At 40.4% G+C, this 19843-nt stretch overlaps 1 protein-coding gene across 1 annotated transcript in view; it reads right to left on the reverse strand.

Annotated features, from left to right (window-relative positions):
- Window positions 1–19843, reverse strand: part of NYAP2 (neuronal tyrosine-phosphorylated phosphoinositide-3-kinase adaptor 2) — a 308670-nt gene that overhangs the window by 161438 nt on the left and 127389 nt on the right. The window contains exon 3 of the mRNA XM_040228470.1: window positions 15103–15404. Coding sequence (XP_040084404.1) covers window positions 15103–15404 — 302 coding nt within the window. The remainder of the gene's footprint in view (window positions 1–15102; window positions 15405–19843) is intronic.

Here is a 19843-nt window from a genome sequence, read left to right on the forward strand (position 1 = left end):
GCCATGCATGAACAACAAAGGAATGGCAGATTTAGGAAATATGGGAATGATCAACAGTCTAAAATGTTGAAGAGAAATACCAAAGGACAGGCAGAAAAGGAAGTCACTGAGCTGGGGACCAGGATGGGATTCAGTGACAGTGAAGGTGGAGTCAGCAGTAAATTGTGGATCTGGGGCAAAGGAACACTGAGTCCATGGAGCACGGGCATGCAGAAGGCCTTTTAGAAACCAGCTAAACAAGGAAGGAGAAATGCAAGTCTGTTGTTTGAAGAGGCCACTAAGCCAAGGTTAGAAGTAGGTAAGAGTAGAAGTCAAGGTCAGATTCTCCTGAAAGGAGCTAATCTCATTTCCATCATACCCTGAGGGAAGTTCGCTGGTTAGAAAGTCTCCTTCCAATGACTGTTAAATCTATGAGGATCTATGAGGTGGTCTATTCAAGTATAAAGGAGATTATGCCACTTTTTTAGAAATAAAAAATTACATTTTAATTGTATCAAATGCTTTATGTAACCAAGTGGAAGAAAATGTTTTTATCAGAAATACCCTGAGATATGCACTGACCGAGGTTGGAAAGATGGAGAAGGGGCTGGGTTACTTGCAGGAAACATGTTTATGTAAGTGCAAGGACGTTCTGAATTGCCTTCTAAGGATGATGTTCTCAGTTAGCTTCAGAATTTAGGGGCCAGACTGAAGCACAGAGAAATAGAGGAGATGTGAGAGTTGAGAGTTTTATAGAGAAGAGAGCTAAAAGAAGTAGGAACCATTTAAGGAAGGCAGGCCATCAACTCTTGTCCTTCATTTTCCTTTTAAAATCTTAGTAATTTAAGAATTTACCACATGACTTCCTAATCTTTCAGTATAAATGCATAGAAGAAATAAACCCTATTCAAGTTTGAGGCCTGACAAAAACAGAGATTTATTTACCAATTATCTAGATGTCTGTGGTATTTACATTAGCCTATTAAATTTCAGCAGAAAGTTGCACTGAGGGTTACATTTAGTATCTTCTTCATTGAGGACACATGCTTTCTGAAGTCTGTTTTCCTATAACTGGAAATTGATAAAATTTTTGAGAGATAAAAATTTTGAGAAGTTGTATAATTTAGAAACATGCAGTCTCATCTTTACTTGTCATCAAAATACTACTCAACAAGTAGACAGAAGACAGGAAATCACTTTGTATAAATTACAACTATCTTTTTGGGCTCCAAAATCACTGCAGATGGGGACTGCAGCCATGAAATTAAAAGACGCTTACTCCTTGGAAGAAAAGTCATGAACATATTCAAAATGGCATATTCAAAAGCAGAGACTACTTTGCCAACTAAGGTCCGTCTAGTCAAGGCTATGGTTTTTCCTGTGGTCAGGTATGGATGTGAGAGTTGGACTGTGAAGAAAGCTGAGCGCTGAAGAATTGACGCTTTTGAACTGTGGTGTTGGAGAAGACTCTTGAGAGTCGCTTGGACTGCAAGGAGATCCAACTTGTTCATTCTGAAGGAGATCAACCCTGGGATTTCTTTGGAAGGAATGATGCTAAAGCTGAAACTTCAGTACTTTGGCCACCTAATGTGAAGAGTTGACTCACTGGAAAACACTTTGATGCTGGGAGCAATTGGGGGCAGGAGGAGAAGGGGACAACAGAGGATGAGATGGTTGGATGGCATCACGGACTCGATGGACGTGAATCTGAGTGAACTCTGGGAGTTGGTGATAGACAGGGAGGCCTGGCATGCTGTGATTCATGGGGTCGCAAAGAGTCGGACACGACTGAGCAACTGAACTGAACTGAATTCCTACCGCGATCTGTGAGAGAAGGGAATGGCAAACCACTTCAGTATTCTTGCCTTGAGAACCCCATGAACAGTATGAAAAGGCAAAAAGATACAACACTGAAAAATGAAGTCTCCAGGTTGGTTGCTGCCCAATATGCTACTGGAGATCAGTGGAGAAATAACTCCAGAAAGAATGAAGTGATGGAGCCAAAGCAAAAACAACACCCAGTTGTGGATGTGACTGGTGATGGAAGCAAGGTCCGATGCTGTAAGAACAATATTGCATAGAAACCTGGAATGTTATGTCCATGAATCAAGGCAAATCGGAAGTGGTCAAACAAGAGATGGCAAGAGGGAACATTGACATTTTAGGAATCAGCCAACTAAAATGGACTGGAATGGGTGAATTTAACTCAGATGACCATTATATCTACTACAGCGGGCAGGAATCCCTTAGAAGGAATGGAGTAGCCATCATAGCCAACAAAAGAGTCCAAAATGCAGTACTTGGATGCAATCTCAAAAATGACAGAATGATCTCGGTTCATTTCCAAGCCAAACCATTCAATATCACGGTAATGCAAGTGTAGGCCCTGACCAGTAATGCTGAAGAAGCTCAAGTTTAATGGTTCTATGAAGACCTACAAGACCTTCTGGAATTAATACCCAGAAAAGATGTGTTTTTCATCATAGGGGACTGGAATGAAAATTAGGAAGTCAAGAGATACCTGGAGTAACAGGCAAATGTGGCCTTGGAGTACAGAATGAAGCAGGACAAAGGCTAACAGAGTTTTGCCAAGAGAACACACTGGTCATAGCAAACACTCTCTTCCAACAACACAAGAGAAGACTCTACACATGGACATCCATCACCAGATGGTGAATACCAAAATCAGATTGATTATATTCTTTGCAGCCAAAGAAGGAGAAGCTCTATACAGTCAGCAAAAACAAGACCAGGAGCTGACTGTGGCTCAGATCATGAACTCCTTATTGCCAAATTCAGATTTAAATTGAAGAAAGTAGGGAAAACCACTAGACCATTCAGGTATGACCTAAATCAAATCCCTTCTGATTATATAGTGGAAGTGCCAAATAGATTCAAGGGCTTAGATCTGATAGACAGAGGGTCTAAACCACTATGTACAGAGGTTTGTGACATTGTACAGGACGCAGTGATCAAGACCATTATCAAGAAAAAGAAATGCAAAAAGGCAAAATGGTTGTCTGAGGAGAGCTTACAAATAGCTGTGAAAAGAAGAAAAGCAAAAGGCAAAGGAGAAAAGGAAAGATATACCCATTTGAATGCAGAGTTCCAAAGAATAGCAAGGAGAGATTAGAAAGCCTTCCACAGTGATCAGTGCAAAGAAATAGAGGAAAACAATAGAATGGGAAAGACTAGAGATCTCTTCAAGAAAATTAGACCTATCAAGGGAACATTTCATGCAAAGATGGGTGTAATAAAGGACAGAAATGGTATGGACCTAACAGAAGCAGAGGATATTAAAAAGAGGTGGCAAGAAAACACAGAAGAACTACACAAAAAAGATTTTCATGACCCAGATGACCATGATGGTGTGATCAGTCACCTAGTGCCAGACATCCTGAAATGTGAAGTCAAGCGGGCCTTAGGAAGCAACACAAGAACAAAGCTAGTGGGGGTGATGGAATTCCAGTTGAGCTGTTTCAAATCCTGAAAGATGATGCTGTGAAAGTGCTGCACTCAATATGCCAGCAAATTTGGAAAACTCAGCAGTGGCCACAGGACTGGAAAAGGTCCGTTTTCATTCCAATCCCAAAGAAAGGCAATGCCAAAGAGTGCTCAAACTACCACACAGTTACACTCATCTTACACACTAGCAAAGTAATGCTCAAAATTCTCCAAGCCAGTCTTCAACAGTACGTGAACTGTGAACTTCCAGATGTTCAAGCTGGATTTAGAAAAGGCAGAGGAACCAGAAATCAAATTGCCAATATCCGCTGGATCATTGAAAAAGCAAGAGAGTTCCAGAAAAACATCTACTTCTGCTTTGTTGACTATGCCAAAGCCTTTGACTGTGTGGATTACAACATTCTTCAAGAGATGGGAATACCAGACCACCTGACCTGCCTCCTGAAAAATATGTATGCAGGTCAAGAAGCCACAGGTAGAACTGGACATGTAACAACAGACTAGTTCCGAATCAGGAAAGGAGTATGTCCAGGCAGTACATTTTCACCTTGTTTATTTCACTTCTATGCAGAGTACATCATGTGATATGCCAGGATGGATGAACCACAAGGGAATCAAGACTGCTTGAAGAAATATCAATAACCACAGATACACAGAAGTCACCACCCTTATGGCAGAAAGTGAAGAAGAACTAAAGAGCCTCTAGATGAAAGTGAAAGAGGAGAGTGAAGAAGTTGGCTTAAAACTCACCATCCATAAAAGTAAAATCATCTGGTCCCATCACTTCATGGGAAATAGATGGGGAAACAATGGAAATGGTGACAGACTTTATTTTGGGGGGCCTCCAAATCACTGCAGATGGTGATTGCAGCCATGAAATTAAAAGACACTTGCTCCTTGGAAGCAAAGTTGTGACCAACCCAGACAGCATTTAAAAAGCAGAGACATTACTTTGCCAACAAAGGTATGTCTAGTCATGGCTATGGTTTTTTCAGTAGTCATGTATGGATATGAGAGTTGGACTATAAAGAAAGTTGAGTGAGGAAGAATTGATTCTTTTGAACTGTGATGTTGGAGAAGACCCTTGAGAGTCCCTTGGACAGCAAGGAGATCCAACCAATTCATCCTAAAGGAAATCAGTCCTGAATATTTATTGGAAGGACTGATACAGAAGCTGAAACTCCAATACTTTGGCCACCTGCTTTGTAGAACTGACTCATTTGAAAAGACCCTGATGCTGTGAAAAATTGAAGGCAAGAGGAGAAGGGGACAACAGAGGATGAGATGGTTGGATGGCAACACTGATTCAATGGACATGAGTTTGAGTAAGCTCTGGGAGTTGGTGATGGACAGGGAGGCCTGGTGTGCTGCAGTCCATGGGATTGCAAAAAGTTGGGCATGACTGAACGACTGAACTGAACTGAGTACAGCAACGGGCTTTCCTAGTGACTTAGACAGTAAGGAATCTCCCTGCAATGCAGGAAAGCTAGGTTCAAGCTCTGGGTTGGGAAATTCCCTGGAGGAGGGAATGACTACCCACTCCAGTATTCTTGCCTGGAGAATTCCATGGAAAGAGGAGCGTATCATGCTACAGTCCACGGGGTTGCAAAGAGTCAGACACGACTCAGTGACTAAGCTCAATATAGGAATAGAATACTCTACAATCAATGCCATGATCAGAACAGATACTTGAGGAGTTTGAGCTTATTGGTCTCTTGTGGAAGATGCCATCAGTAGCAACAAAATGGATAAAAATCATCTTATGAATTTCAGACACTGAGACAAATCAGACCAAATCCAGAGTGTTACTGAAAGGGTGTTGTGTGAGACGAGAAAGAGGCAGCGTAGTTCTCTGGACTAGAATCAATAGCCAGGACCAAGAGAAAGATGATTTCACTTACAAATAGTTTCATTCATGGGCCTCAGGGTACGTTTAGAAAAAAATCACATGCTGTAGTCATACAACTCTGCCTCTGTCTGAGCAGCCTGGTTTGACAGATGGCTTTTACACCAGAAAGCCTAGCAACTTCTGATTCTGTCAACCTGGAAAGTGAAACCTAGGAATGTGAGACTTCAGTGACAATTCCCCACGTCTCATCCCATCAAACCAACAAGAGCATACACTAGAACACTCCCCAGTGCCAAAACGATGAAGATTTCAAGAGCTTGTTTTCCACTTTCCTTGTGTTTCATTTGTGTGGTGCTAAATGGAGCTTTGAAGGCTTCTAGAAAGCCTGCTGTGAACTATAAGTGCCACTTGTTACATGAAAAAAAGGCACTAAGCCTGCAAGTTGCAGTCATTTAAATGAGTCATTGAAAACATCACTGAAAAGCCATCAGTGAGTCCTTTGAAAGAACAAAAACTGCTGGCAAGAAAGGACAGATCCTCTCAGGAAACGATCCACACAAATTCAGAAAGAGTTAAGCAGATATTCAAGAGACCTAATATGTCAGCATTTTCTAGGCTTCTATCATCTCATTTACTTTCCAAGTCTGACCTGGGAAATCTGGAAAACCACCAGCACTGTCTTAGTTGTAAAGAATCTATCTGCAATGCAGGAGATGCAAAAGTCATAGGTTTGATCTTTGGGTCGGAAAGATCTCCTGGAGGAGGGCATCATAACCTACTCCAGTATTCTTGCCTGGGAAATTCCATGGACAGAGGAGCATAGTGGGCTACAGTTCATAGGATCATAAAGAGTCAGACACGACTGAAGAGACAGCACACACACACACACTGAGAAGGACTGCAAGGTTGCTGAGAATCTGCTGTTCTCCACACTCTAAGCTATGTGCTTTGCCGATGAATTTTACCCCACTTTTTCTGCCCAATAATTTAGTAAAATGGATTCTTTTTCTATCGCTACAATAACAAGTTATCACAAATACAGCAGCTTAAAAATCAGGACCCCTCTATTAACTCTTGGTTCTATACATCAGAAGTCTGGACATGGCCGGGCTTCCTTCATAGCTCAGTTGATAAAGAATCCACATGCAATGCAGGAGACCGCAGCTTGATTCCTGGGTCGGGAAGATCCACTGGAGAAGGGATAGGCTACCCACTCCAGTATTCTTGGTCTTCCCTTGTGGCTCAGCTTGTAAAAATCTGCCTGCAATGCAGACCTGGGTTTGATCCCTGGGTTGGGAAGATTCTCTGGAGAAGGGAAAGGCTACCCACTCCAGTATTCTGGCCTGGAGAATTCCAGGCTGTATAGTCCATGGGGTCACAAAGAGTCGGACATGACTGAGTGAATTTCACTTTCACTGGGCATGGCCAGAACCCAGAAGGCTGGGATCTCTGCTCAGGGTCCCACTGGCTGAAATCGAGGTGGTAGCCAGGCTACATTTTTGGAGATTCTAGAAGGAACTCTACTTCTAAGCTGAGTATTGTTGTTGGCAGAATTCAGATCCTGTAGTTATAGAACTGAAGTCCCTGTTTCCTTGCTGGCTTTTAGCCAGAGATATGCTCAGTTGTTAGAGACCACTCGCATTCCTTGACTTTAAAGACCCTGATGCTGGGAAAGATGGAGGGCAGGAGGAGAAGAGGATGACAGAGGATGAGATGATTGGATGGCATCACTGACTCAATGGACATGAGTTTGAGCAAACTCTGGGAGATGGTGAAGGACTGGGAAGCCTGGCGTGCTGCAGTCCATGGGATCGCAAAGACTCAGAAATGACTAGGTGACTGAACAATAACAAGCAACAACACATTCCTTTCCACATGGCCCCCTTAATCTTAAGGCCACCAATGATATGAGAGTTCCAGGGAATATCCGAGGTGAGTATACCAGGGAGTGGAGAATCCTGGATAAATACCTTGGACAAGATTCTATTCACCGCCTAAGACTAACATTGCTATTCCCATTGTACCGATGAGAAAACTGTGTCTATGAGAGACAGTGTATTAGATGTTGGCAGCACTGATATGAAACCAATGTCTATTTCCCTCTGAAGCTCGTTATTTTTCTAATATTTCATGCTGAGTCATAAAAGGCACAGTCTAATTTTTATAAATGTCTTGTAAGGATTAGAAATCTGGACTAGTCACTGAGAAAAAGCAAAACCAAGTTTATGGCTGGCTCTGACTGAGGCTTATTCAAGTTCCCAAACTGGAATTCTGACCTGGGAAATTTATAAATTTCCCAACATAAAAGGTCCATTGTTTCTCCTCTCCCCTCAAATGCCTATAGGTTGCCTACAAAGCTGTACATTGGTACAAAATCAGATACAGGCATCTTTAAATTGTTAGCACTGAACAATGAAAGAACAGCAAATATTCTTTGTAGGACAAAAACACATTATTAAAATGTGCTAAACTGTTTCTTCCAGAGTTAAACAACTAATTACACAGATGATGCTCACGTGGCTGTCATGCCAGATTTTCTGTTTTCCAGAAAATATTCCTGTAAATCAGTGCTGAGAAACATGTGCGCAAGTCAAGAAGCAACAGTTAGAACCAGACACAAGAGTCTGAGCAAGCTTCAGGAGATGGTGAAGGACGGGGCGGGTTACAAAGAGTTGGACACGACTGAGCAAGTGAACAACAATAACAACAAATCAGAGCTTGCCTCATGGCGTAAATAGAGGGAAATAGGCTGAGCTAGAGAATTGGAAACAAAATTGGTTACAAGTAACATGAAGGAAGAGCTCCCCATGTGGCAATAGTGGTAAAGAATCTGCCTGCCAGTGCAGGAGACATAACAGACACAGGTTCAATCCCTGGGTCAGGAAGATCCCCTGGAAGAGGGCATGGCATCCCATTCCAGTGTTCTTGCCTGGAGAATCCCATGGACAGAGGAGTCTAGTGGGCTTACAGTCCATGGTGTTGCAGAGTCGAACACAACTAAGTGACTGAGCACATACAAAGAACAAGAAGGAAAGGACCATTTCTGTTTTGCTCACTGCTGGATTTCCCTACAACCAAGTAGACACTCAAAAAATTGGCAGAATAAGTAAAGAAAAGAAAAGCAACATTGCTGAAGACTGTCATCTACTTTGGTAATCTTGAAAGAGGGATTTGCATTTTTTTTTTTTTAAGGCAGTAATCCTATAATAAACTTAGTCTTCCTTTGGTTCTGGCTCAATCTCAACAGTTCAATTTTTTGAGGACACGTTGTGATTCCAAATGTTTCTGCATGTATTCCAAATTTTGATTCATAGACATGACTCTAACAAATATATCTAGAAGGTAATATCATAAACCAGGAGAACCATCCTAATTCTTGTCTTCTGAAAATAATCATGAATTAATATAATAAACTGAGCGTTGATAATTACTTGAAAGAAGAGTTTAAAACAAAAGAAAGTTAGGAACACTTAGTTTTGGAGGTGTGTGAGAAATGGTGAAGAGGGTTAAAAAGAACAGACTTCCAGTAATTCCTGGGGATGGAGTGTACAGCATGATGACTACAGTTAATAATACTGTATTGCATACTTAAAAGCTGCTAAGAGAATAAATTCTAAAAGTTCTCATCACCAAAAAGTAGGTAATATGTATGGTGATGGATGCTAACTAGATTTATTGTGGTGATCATTATGCAACATATCCAAATATTCAATCACTACGTTGTACAGCTGAAACTAACATAATGCGTGCATGCTCAGTCGCTTCAGTTGTATCTGATTCTTTGTGACCTTATGGACTGTAGGCCACCAGGTTCCTCTGTGCATGGAATTCTCCAGGTAAGAATACTGGAATAGGTGGCCATTCCCTCCTCCAAAGGATCTTCCCGACCCAGGGATCGAACCCGGGTCTCTTAACGTCTCCTGCATTGGCAGTCCAATTCTTTTCCACTAGCTCCATCTGGGAAGCACCAACTAACATAAGGGTATACCTTAATTATACTTCAAAAAAGAATACTTAAGTTTAAAATATAGAAATACTTGATTTAATAAAAATATGTTTTCTTCATTACACTAAACATATTCATGACATGCTATTATGAAGAGTTTATTACAACTAGAGAATATTTCTCTGTTTACTTGGGTCATTGTGTAAAAGTTTTAAGCCTAACATATAAGGTATGTGTGTATGGCTTTTCTTTTCCTCTCTTACATATTTATTAATTTATTTGATTTTATTGGAGTATAGTTGATTAACAATGTTGTGTTAATTTCAGGTGTACAGTAAAGTGATTCAGTCATGCACATACATATATTCATTCTTTTTTGGATTCTTTTCCATGTAAGTTATTACAGAATATTGAGTAGAGTTCCCTGTGCTATACAGAGGTCCTTGTTGGTTATCTATCATACATATAGTAGTGTGAATATGTTCATCCCAAACTCATGTTATCCCTCCCCCCACATATATTTCCCCTTCATTAACCATAGTTTGTTTCTGATGTCTTTAAGTCTGTTTCTGTTTGTAAACTACATGTCAATAAAAATGAAAAGATGGACAAATTCTTAGAAAGGTACAACCTTCCAAGATTGAAACAGGAAGAAACAGAAAATATGAACAGACAAATAACAGGTACTGAAATTGAAACAGTGATTTAAAAACTTCCAACGAACAAAAGTCCAGGTCCAGATGGCTTTACAGGTGAATTCTCTCAAACATTTAGAGAAGACTTAACACCTATCTTTCTAAAATTTTCCCCAAAAAATTGCAGAAGAAGGAACACTCCACTCCCAAGGTCATTCTGCGAGGACACTATCACTCTGATGCCAAAACCAGAAGAAGATATCACAAAAAAAGAAAATTACAGACCAAGATGAGGGTTTCCCTAGTGGCTCAGATGGTAAAGAGGCTGTGTGCAATGCAAGAGACAGGGGTTCAAGCCCTGGATCAGGAAGATCCCCTGGAGAAAGGAATGGCTACCCACTCCAGTATTCTTGCCTGGAGAATTCCATGGACAGAGGAGCTTGGCAGGCTATAATCCATGGGGTCACAGAGTTGGACATAACTGAGTGACTAACATTTTTACCACTGATGAACATAGATGCAAAATTCTCTGGAAAATACTAGAAAACTGAATCCAACAAAACATTAAAAGTATCATACAACGTGATCAAGTGGGACATATCCAAGGAATACGAGGATTCTTCAATACCTGCAAATCAGTGTGAGACAGCACATTAACAAACTGAAAAATAAAATGGAAAAAAGTTTTTGATAAAATCCAACACCCATTAATAATAAAATCTCTTCAGAAAGTGAGCAAAGAGGGAACCAACCTCTATATTTCTCCTATTTATTTTTAATATATGTGCTATGGGAAGATACCCTGCAGAAGGGAATGGCAACCCACTCCAGTATTCTTGCCTGGAGAATCCCATGGACAGAGGAGCCTGTCCATGGCAGGCTACAGTTCACAAGGTCGCAAAGAGTCAGACGCCCCCGAAGAAACAGCATCCATGTACATGAAATCAAAATTTCGTGTTATTCTGGCCGTTAATAAGTCAATTCAGTTCAGTTCAGTTAATAAGTGTAAGTACATGTTTAAAATCATATGAACTTACATTTGTATAGCATTTTCTTTTTACCATGCACAGTTGTGGGCATTAGCCAACTGTATGATCATAAGACTGTGAGAGGGGCAGGGTATGATTAGTTTTTGGTGCTTCATCATCATTTTAAAGGTGAAGAAACAGTCTCATTAGATCACTGTCTCAAAGTCAATGTTTGCTTGTAAATTCTGAGCACAGTCTCTTTTGCCTGCACCACAGAGCATCTCTGCGAACGACTCTTAAGAAATGAAATACGTGCTGACCTGAACAATGGGAATGGACAATGTGAGTTTGCCCAATTACTGCTCTTTCCTGCATCCTACGGATGTAGTTGTCAGGTTTCTCATCCTTTCTAGTTAGCTGCTTTTACTTCATCTAATCTTTCCTCAAACTCAGCAGGTATTACACTGAAGCAATAGAAAGAGCAATTAAAATATCTATTGCATATCTATGGTCAATTTATCTTCTATACTGTGTACATTTTGAAATGTGTCATTATGAAAGATCTTAAAACAGAATTGCAAATATATATTTTCAGTATGACACAATTACAATTTTTAAAAGCTAAATTATACTTTTCCTGGTATGTGATTTTTTTGTTTGTGTTCATCATTAAACTATTTCTTTCCTACCCTGAAAGCTGTTTTGCTACAAGGCCATTTCCTTTTTACTTTCATCCTCAGGGAAGTCATAATCCCTGACTTAAATAGAAGCTGGTTACCATGGAAATCATTCTAATGCCCCAGAATCAATATTTTGATTTTGCTGACATTTAATGTAAAAAGAAAAGACAAACTAAGATTTATAAAAGTCACTCTTCATCTTTGTTATAATTCTGAAAGCTAGAAAAATTGTAAAGAAAACATATGCTCCATAATGAAGGCCAGTTAACTCGCAATTATAAAGAGTTGAGGATTCATAAAAGAACAATCTACATAGTTATATAATTTTGGCTTTGAGTACACACATATGAATGCATGCATTTGGACTCAAGATTTTTCTCCCATCTTTGAACTGAGCTCTGATTCTCTCCTGTTATTGAAGTCATACCTTGGTAAAAGAGATTTGAATATATCCAGTTCTGCAGTTGCCTTTTGATTAAGTGCTCCAAAGAGAAGCTGAAATTTGCATTGAAAAATCACTCTTTTATAAAAGTTGACCATTTCTGCACTGAATCTTAATAGCCCTTTTGGTCCATTGACCATCCTCAAAGAGGCACTACAGCTGAAGGCTCTTTAACCACCCTGGAAGTCCTTTTGAGAAGAGATGTTGAACTTGAGCTTAGTGTTTAATAAGCCTTACCAACCATCAGGTAGTTTTCCAAGTCTGAGATAAGCCTTTGCTACTGCTTTAATTTACTCACTGTCTTCTCTTCTGCCTCAGAAGTAATAAAGATAACAGACTTCCTGTCTTCTCTTGGATAACGAGCTATTTAGAACCTTAGATCTTGAGATGGTGAAGGGATCTGAGAGACTTATGAGTTTCTCTATCTCAGGATTTAGCTACCTGAAACATCTCAAATGAATGATAATCAGTTCTGTCTTTAAGACAATTGAATCACCACTCAAATGTTTCTTCTGTGGGACAATCATAATTTTCCACATGACCATTCTGAAGACCCCAAGCTCCCCTCCCCAGGGAGGAGATTATTTTGAGATGTGTATGTTACACTGCTTCCATGGGTGTTTCCAGCAGCATTACCTAGCCTGATACACCCTTTACTGGCTGCTCATCTTGTCTGATTCCTTTTCGCCTCCCTTTCCAATGGTTCTTTTATCCCCCTTTATTCTTGAATCATTTTAGATTACATTCAGGCCCTCATCATTCAGAGACCACTGTTCTAAATCATAATCTGCTTTTGAAAACAATGCAATGTAATTGATTATGCAGTTTTCTGGCAGTACAAGTAAGAAGAGGTGACTTCTGGAAATAACCTCATAGACTATAAAGAGAAACGAAAGGCAGGGAAAACTTGAGAGCAATATTTAAAATTTACAAAATGCAGATCTCTAGAGCCTTTTAGTTTATTAACAAGTAAATTAAACACTATCCCTAAAACATCAGTGTGTTACAAGTTGAAGGACATACTGATGACCTTGAATCATGAGAAAAAAAGACTCTGAATTCAAATCTGTTTCAAGATAGAGGAACAAAAGAGTTACACAAACAAATAGACACCCCCTCACACACACACACACACATACACACACACCCCTTCACTGCAGTGTGATTGATTATAGCAGAACAGTCTGGAACCAATCTGGTGTGTTGAGTATTAAGTCACTCAGTCATGTCTGACTCTGAGGCCTCATGGGCTATAGCCTGCCAGGCTCCTATGTCCATGGAATCCTTCAGGCAAGAATACTGGAGTGGGTTGCCATTCCCTTCTCCAGGGGATCTTTCTGACCCAGGGATTGAACCCGGGTCTCTTGCATTGCAGGCAGATTCTTTACCATCTGAGCCACCAGGGAAGCCCCACTAAGACTTCATCAAAGAGATAACAATTGCATAAGGTACCATGATGTACATGCCCTTCCTTAAAAATGGCGTTTCCCAACAAACTGAATGGCATGGAAAATAATCACAAGAGAAGAAGTGAAAATATAAAGCACAAAACTATGCACTAAGATTTCAATTTTGTAAATATGCACAAATGCATATTATTCACACATATAATCTCACACACATACCCGTAATTGTGATGTATGTCTGACTGTATATGAAGTAGAAGAAACTGAGCCTAAGTGGAGATTTTCCCTAAAGAAAGTATGGATTAGCTCAATCTCCAGGCATTTATTTGTATTCTTCAATATTCTCTGAAGCTTTTGCTTTTTTGGCTAAATATGCCCTTGGGCACTGATACAGGTGAAAGGAGAGATGAAGATATTAGAAGAGATGGAATATGCTTCATGGGTAAGCATGCCGTAGGCTAGGTTTATGTTTCTGTGGGAGGATTAGACCACAAGATGAGGGAGCTTTTGTGAAGGACTGGGGAGCCTAAGTGACAAATAAACCTGCCCAGTTAAGGAAAGGACCAGCTGGTGTCCACTCTTTGTTGCAAGCTACTGGGAAACTTGGAATGCCAGGTGCTCACATGAGCCATTGGGGAAGAATGTCAGGGACAGACAGGGTAAGAGAAAGACCATGGGACCTGGAGGAGACATGCTCTCAATCCAGTCACTGTCAGCACTGGACGCCCTGAAGCATCTTCCACAACTGACACGTAAGTATCTGAATGCACCTGTATCAAAACTCACTTGGGACTACTCGCCCTCCAAGGGAATCTGGGGAAAATTTCAGGAAAGCCTAAACTGGTTTATTCCAGCAAGGCTGAAGTACCAGTGAGATCTGGGGTTAATCTGACCTAATTTATAACTATAGACCAACAAAAAGACTAAGATATGTTTGATTTATGTACTTCATGGCTGAGAAAAAAATGTAGATATGGTAAAAACAGGAGACAGGGATTGAAGTGGAGGCTACAAATGTACACACATACATGCATAAATTCAAATTCACTGGAAGTACACCAAAATAATTAAGAAATGATTATTTCTAAAGATGATTACGATTTTTCTTTTTTATATTTTTTGGCATTACAAAGCCCCCCCTTACGACTTCATGATGCGTGCAGTTGTGCTAAGTTGCTCAGTCGTGTCCCACACTTTTACAACCCTATGGACTGCAGTCTGCCAGGCTCCTCTGTCCAGGGGATGGAGTCTCCAGGCAAGAATACTGGAGTGAGTTGCCATTCCCTCCTCCAGGGGATCTTCCCCACCCAGGGATCCTACCTGCCTCTCACCTCTCCTGCAATGGCAGGCGAGTACTTTACCACTAGCACCACCTGGGAATTTCAGGATACTTCTATAATTATACAAGTAATAGGAATATAAGCAAGGAAATATAGATTTTAGATATACTGCTAGGCAAAATAATTTCCTAATGATTCAAAGCCCCTTAAAGGGGGCTAGAAAACTCACAGCCTTTTCGGGTGATATAAATTAAATATATTGTGGGGAGTGTCATTTGGCCACACTCCAATGAACAGCCTTCCCCCCTGGATTCTTCTTTTCTAAGACTTAAGGTGGAGGAGACAAGATCATGTGACCCAGGGAGGAAGGCATTAAATGCTGGTGGGTATGCGGACCCAGACAGTTGGTGTGAAAGCCTCTTTCTAGGTGAAATGGGCCTGGCCGGTTTTACCTTCGGTCCGCTCGGGGCCTTTCCCGCTCTTACTGGCCGCCGTACTGTTGACCGTCTCAGATGACGTGCTCAGCTTGGTACTGGGGTCCCGCTTGGGCTTGGGGGGTGGTTGTCTCCGGGAGCCACAGCTGCTGTCGTCGTCTGTTCCCCCGACCGAATGCAGCGACTGCGACCTGACGGAGAAGCCGCTGGAGCAAGGGTGGGGCAGCCGGTCCTGGGGCGCGGGCATTGTCATGAATCCCATGCGGAAATGTTTGCCCACGTAAGTTCCTTCGTGGCCTCGCCCCACTTCTCCACCTATGCTGTAAGAGAAAGAGGAAACCAGTGACAGGTGAGCCAGGGTGGGGAACATCATGGGCACAAGTATATCTCTAACTGATGACAGTTCACATTTTAACTTGAGACTGGTAAAGAAACGTTTCCAACAGCGTGGATATATTCTATACTTTTGCATTCAATATCATATTAAAGCAATATGATTTGACTGTAATCAGAAATTCTGCTATACTGGTATTCAGATACTCAAAAATTAGTATTTAAAAAAAAAAAAAAAAAGCCCCAAACTACAACATAGAAGAATTGATGCTTTTGAACTGTGGTGTTGGAGAAGACTCTTGAGAGTCCCTTGGACTGCAAGGAGATCCAACCAGTCCATTCTGAAGGAGATCAGCCCTGGGATTTCTTTGGAGGGAATGATGCTGAAGCTGAAACTCCAGTACTTTGGCCACCTGATGCGAAGAGCTGACTCATTTGAGAAGACCTTGATTCTGGGAAAGATTGAGGGCAGGTGGAGAAGGGGATGACAGAGGATGAGATGGTTGGATGGCATCACCGACTCAATGGACGTGGGTTTAGGTGTGCTCTGGGAGTTTGTGATGGACAGGGAGGCCTGGTGTGCTGCGGTTCATGGGGTTGCAAAGAGTCAGACACCACTGAGTGACTGAACTGAAATGAACTGAACTAATAAATTAGCCACACTGAATAAAATAAAGGGATGAAGTTGAAATCTCATCCAATTCTGGAACAGTTCTAAATACTTCATAAATATCCAAAGTATGAAGGGTATCCAAATGTAAGTTTCCTAAGTTTCACATAGGAATGTTTGAACAAAAAATTTTAAATTCATAAGAAATCTCTCAGTTTGAAGCTCAACGCATCATAGAGAAAATGACCCTTAGACCTTTTTCTATGCTATTAAGTAATGTTGACCCTTTTATGAACAAAAAGGACATGAATGTCAATGTGAATTTTTAAAAGATGTTTTTCTAGAGTTTTTCCCATTTATGATCATTCATCAATAGAGGGAATAAAATGAAGCATTGTTAGAAATATTTGATTCTCTTAGACATGTATGGCGTATAAAAAGTATCTTTGAGCATATGAATTTTGGAAGCCTCCTGAATCTACCTTTCCAAACATAAGTTTATTTATGCCTTTTAAAAATTTATTTCTTTAAATTTCATTTATTTATTCATTTATCCTGGCTGTGCCATGCGGCCTGCAGAATCTTATTTCTCTCTCTAGGAATCAAGCTCCTGTCCCTCGCAGTGGAAGTTGGAGTCTTACCCACTGGACCACCAGGGAAGTCCTAATTTTAATTTTAGTCATCTCTTCATTGTATCTTTCATGACTCTAAGGTTTGTCATACATTTTAATTCCAGTAGAAACAATAATGGTAAATGAGCCTTTCTTCCATCTTCAGTGAAGCAGTTATGACAGTTACATGAACCCTGAGAATAGAGCCAGAACGGATTCAACTAGTGCATGTGACTCTCATTCTGGCATTTAATTCTGATCACAATTTGCTATTCAATCAAAAATGTTTTTTATATTTATTTCATATTTTTCTGAGTATTTTGAGTTGATAAACTCTGGACATACTGTCTTTGCAAAACAAAATAAAGGAACTTCAGTGTACTGTCCAGAGAAGTTGATATCTTAGAAACATGAGTGAAATCAAGCAAATGATTAGGTGGAAGTTTTCATATCATAGTGGTCATTCTCCTAAATCCATTCAGTGTCCTCAGGCATTTCACATTCTGTGCTTTCTTCTAGAACATCAGTCAAAAAATAAGCGAGAATAAATTCAGGTGGAACAGTTTGTGAAAAATCAGTAAGAATTTAAGGCAGAAGTGGTAGGGGGTGGATCAGGATGTGATAAAATGGGAAGGTTCATCATTGATTTGTGATGACTGTGACCTTAATCTTTCTCATGGAAGATGAAACATTTGATCTCATCTAACTTTGCCTCAATCATTCTATGTGTCCTTTCCTTACTTCCACTGCCATATTACTGAGCAAAAGGTACTTTGATGATTTATTTAGACAGTCATTCCCAGGAACATATCCACGTGAGGGGATTTATGCATGTGTTAATGCACACAGGCTTTTATGAGAGTGTTACTAGGAATCATTGTATCAGCAATTTCTCTGTTTCTTTTGACCTAAATAGCTCAAAACCTAAATACATACCTTTCCCAGACAGACAATTAGCTCTGCTGCTTCATTTCAAAATTTTCAAAACCTTTTCAGCATAATACAATTTTCTCTCTCTATCCTTTTGTTCGTATATGTCATGTATACACACATAGACACATATGCATACACACAAATACACATACACACTAACAACTTTTCCGAAGAGAAATTCAGTGTATGCTTTAACCAATGGTAGGTCTCAGGTGAAATTTCATTTGACCAGGCTGTAAATGCAGAATGAAGATATGAGGCTAAGATAAGTCTGATAGAAAGGGCATTATCCAAGGCTGAAATTGAGCAATAAAAGTTATGGTACATTTAGGTTCAAGAGACCAGCAAAGATAATTAGTCTAAAGCAAATTGAAGACTATGGAATATAACATACAACTAACTCCTGAATGTATGAGAGGACTATGTGTAGTTTTGAAGATATGCAAATGTCTGGACCCATACTGACAAATACTGAATCATATTTGTTTAATCAGTATCTCTGTAGCCAATGAACCAAATACTGTAGCCAATAATTTCTTAAAAACTATATCCAGATGTCTCTGATGTAGTCAATCCAGAAACCCCCAGCAATATTAAGAACAATACTTAAAGATATTTACGACAGATGTCTGTTAGTTAGAAACAGGGAGAGAGACACAGGTATCAGAAAACAAGCAAAAGTGACTTGCCAGAGACCAGGGAAAATATCACAGATAAGACAAGCTACCATGCATTAGTAAGATCTTGTTTGGTTATCCTGAAGTAACCAATAATCCCCAATTCTTAGTCATTTTTGACTAAGTTATTTTTAACAACACAGGTTTATTTTTTGCTTGTATTCATTGGGTTGGCTGTGCATCAGCTGTGGCTCTACTCCACATGTCTTCTTCATTCTAGGAACTAACTCCCACTGGGATATGTTCTCATGGCAGAAAGGGAAAAACACTCACTGAACCACACAGTTGGGCTCCAAAATCACTGCAGATGGTGACTGCAGCCATGAAATTAAGACACTTGCTCCTTGGAAGAAAAGTTATGACCAATCTAGGCAGCATATTGCAAAACAGAGACATTACTTTGTCAACAAAGGTCTATCTAGTCAAAGCTATGGTTTTTCCAGTAGTCATGTATGGATGTGAGAGTTGGACTCTAAAGAATACTAAGTGCCAAAAAATTGATATTTTTTGAACTGTGGTGTTGGAGAAGACTCTTGAGAGTCCCTTGGACTACAAGGAGATCAAACCAGTCCATCCTAAAGGAAATGAGTCCTGAATATTCATTGGAAGGACTGTTGCTGAAGCTGAAACTCCAATACTTTGGCCACCTGATGTGAAGAACTGACTCATTTGAAAAGACCCTGATGCTGGCAAAGAGTGAAGGCGGGAGGAGAAGGGGACAACAGAGGATGAGATGGTTGGATGGCATCACCAACTCAATGGACATGAGTTTGAGTAAACTCTGGGAGTTGGTGATTGACAGGGAGGCCTGGCATGCTGCAGTCCATGGGGTCGCAAAGAGTCAGACACGGCTGAGCGGCTGAACTGGAACTGAACCACACAGTGTCTCTCAAAGCTTCTGCTCAGATGGGGTATATATATCATGAACTCACATTCATTGGCTAAAACCAGTCTTATGGACAAGCTTGGTGTTGATGGGGTGAGGACTGAATCTCTCCAACAGGAAAACACTGCAAATTACATGACCATACGTGGGGATGTATAATCCTCTCCAAGATAGAGGGCCAAGCACTGGTATAGCACCTGTGGTATATGACTCTGAGATCTGTCTTCAAGAAGAGACTTGACATTAGGAATTAAGGTAGCTGACAACCAGCAGCCCATTGAGGGATTTTGTGTTTCTTATCCCCACAATTCTGGTCTCTACTGAGTTAGAAGTCCTGGTCTTCAAAGAAGGCACACTCTTTCTAGACGACACAGAAGGATCTCATGGAACATCAAAGCTGCCTCCTAAGTAATTTGAGCTCTGTTTGTATACTAGCCAGCAGGCAAAAAAACAAAGTATCCATTACAGAAGAGATCATGGACCCTAATTAACAGGAGAAGGTACACCTACTATTACAAGATGGAGCAGAGAGAAAAATGTGTGGGACATCCCTGGATATTCCCTTGCTCAGTATGATTTTGAAAGGTCACATGCAGCAACCTAGCAAGAGAAGGTTTTGTTTACCAGACATCCCAACCTCTCATTAAATTTGTCTCACTACTAAGTGAGTGACAGAGAACAGCAAAGGTATTAGCTGAGTGTGAGAGTG

The sequence above is a fragment of the Oryx dammah genome, unplaced genomic scaffold, assembly GCF_014754425.2.
Source record: "Oryx dammah isolate SB20612 unplaced genomic scaffold, SCBI_Odam_1.1 HiC_scaffold_27, whole genome shotgun sequence".
NCBI classification, from domain to species: domain Eukaryota; kingdom Metazoa; phylum Chordata; class Mammalia; order Artiodactyla; family Bovidae; genus Oryx; species Oryx dammah.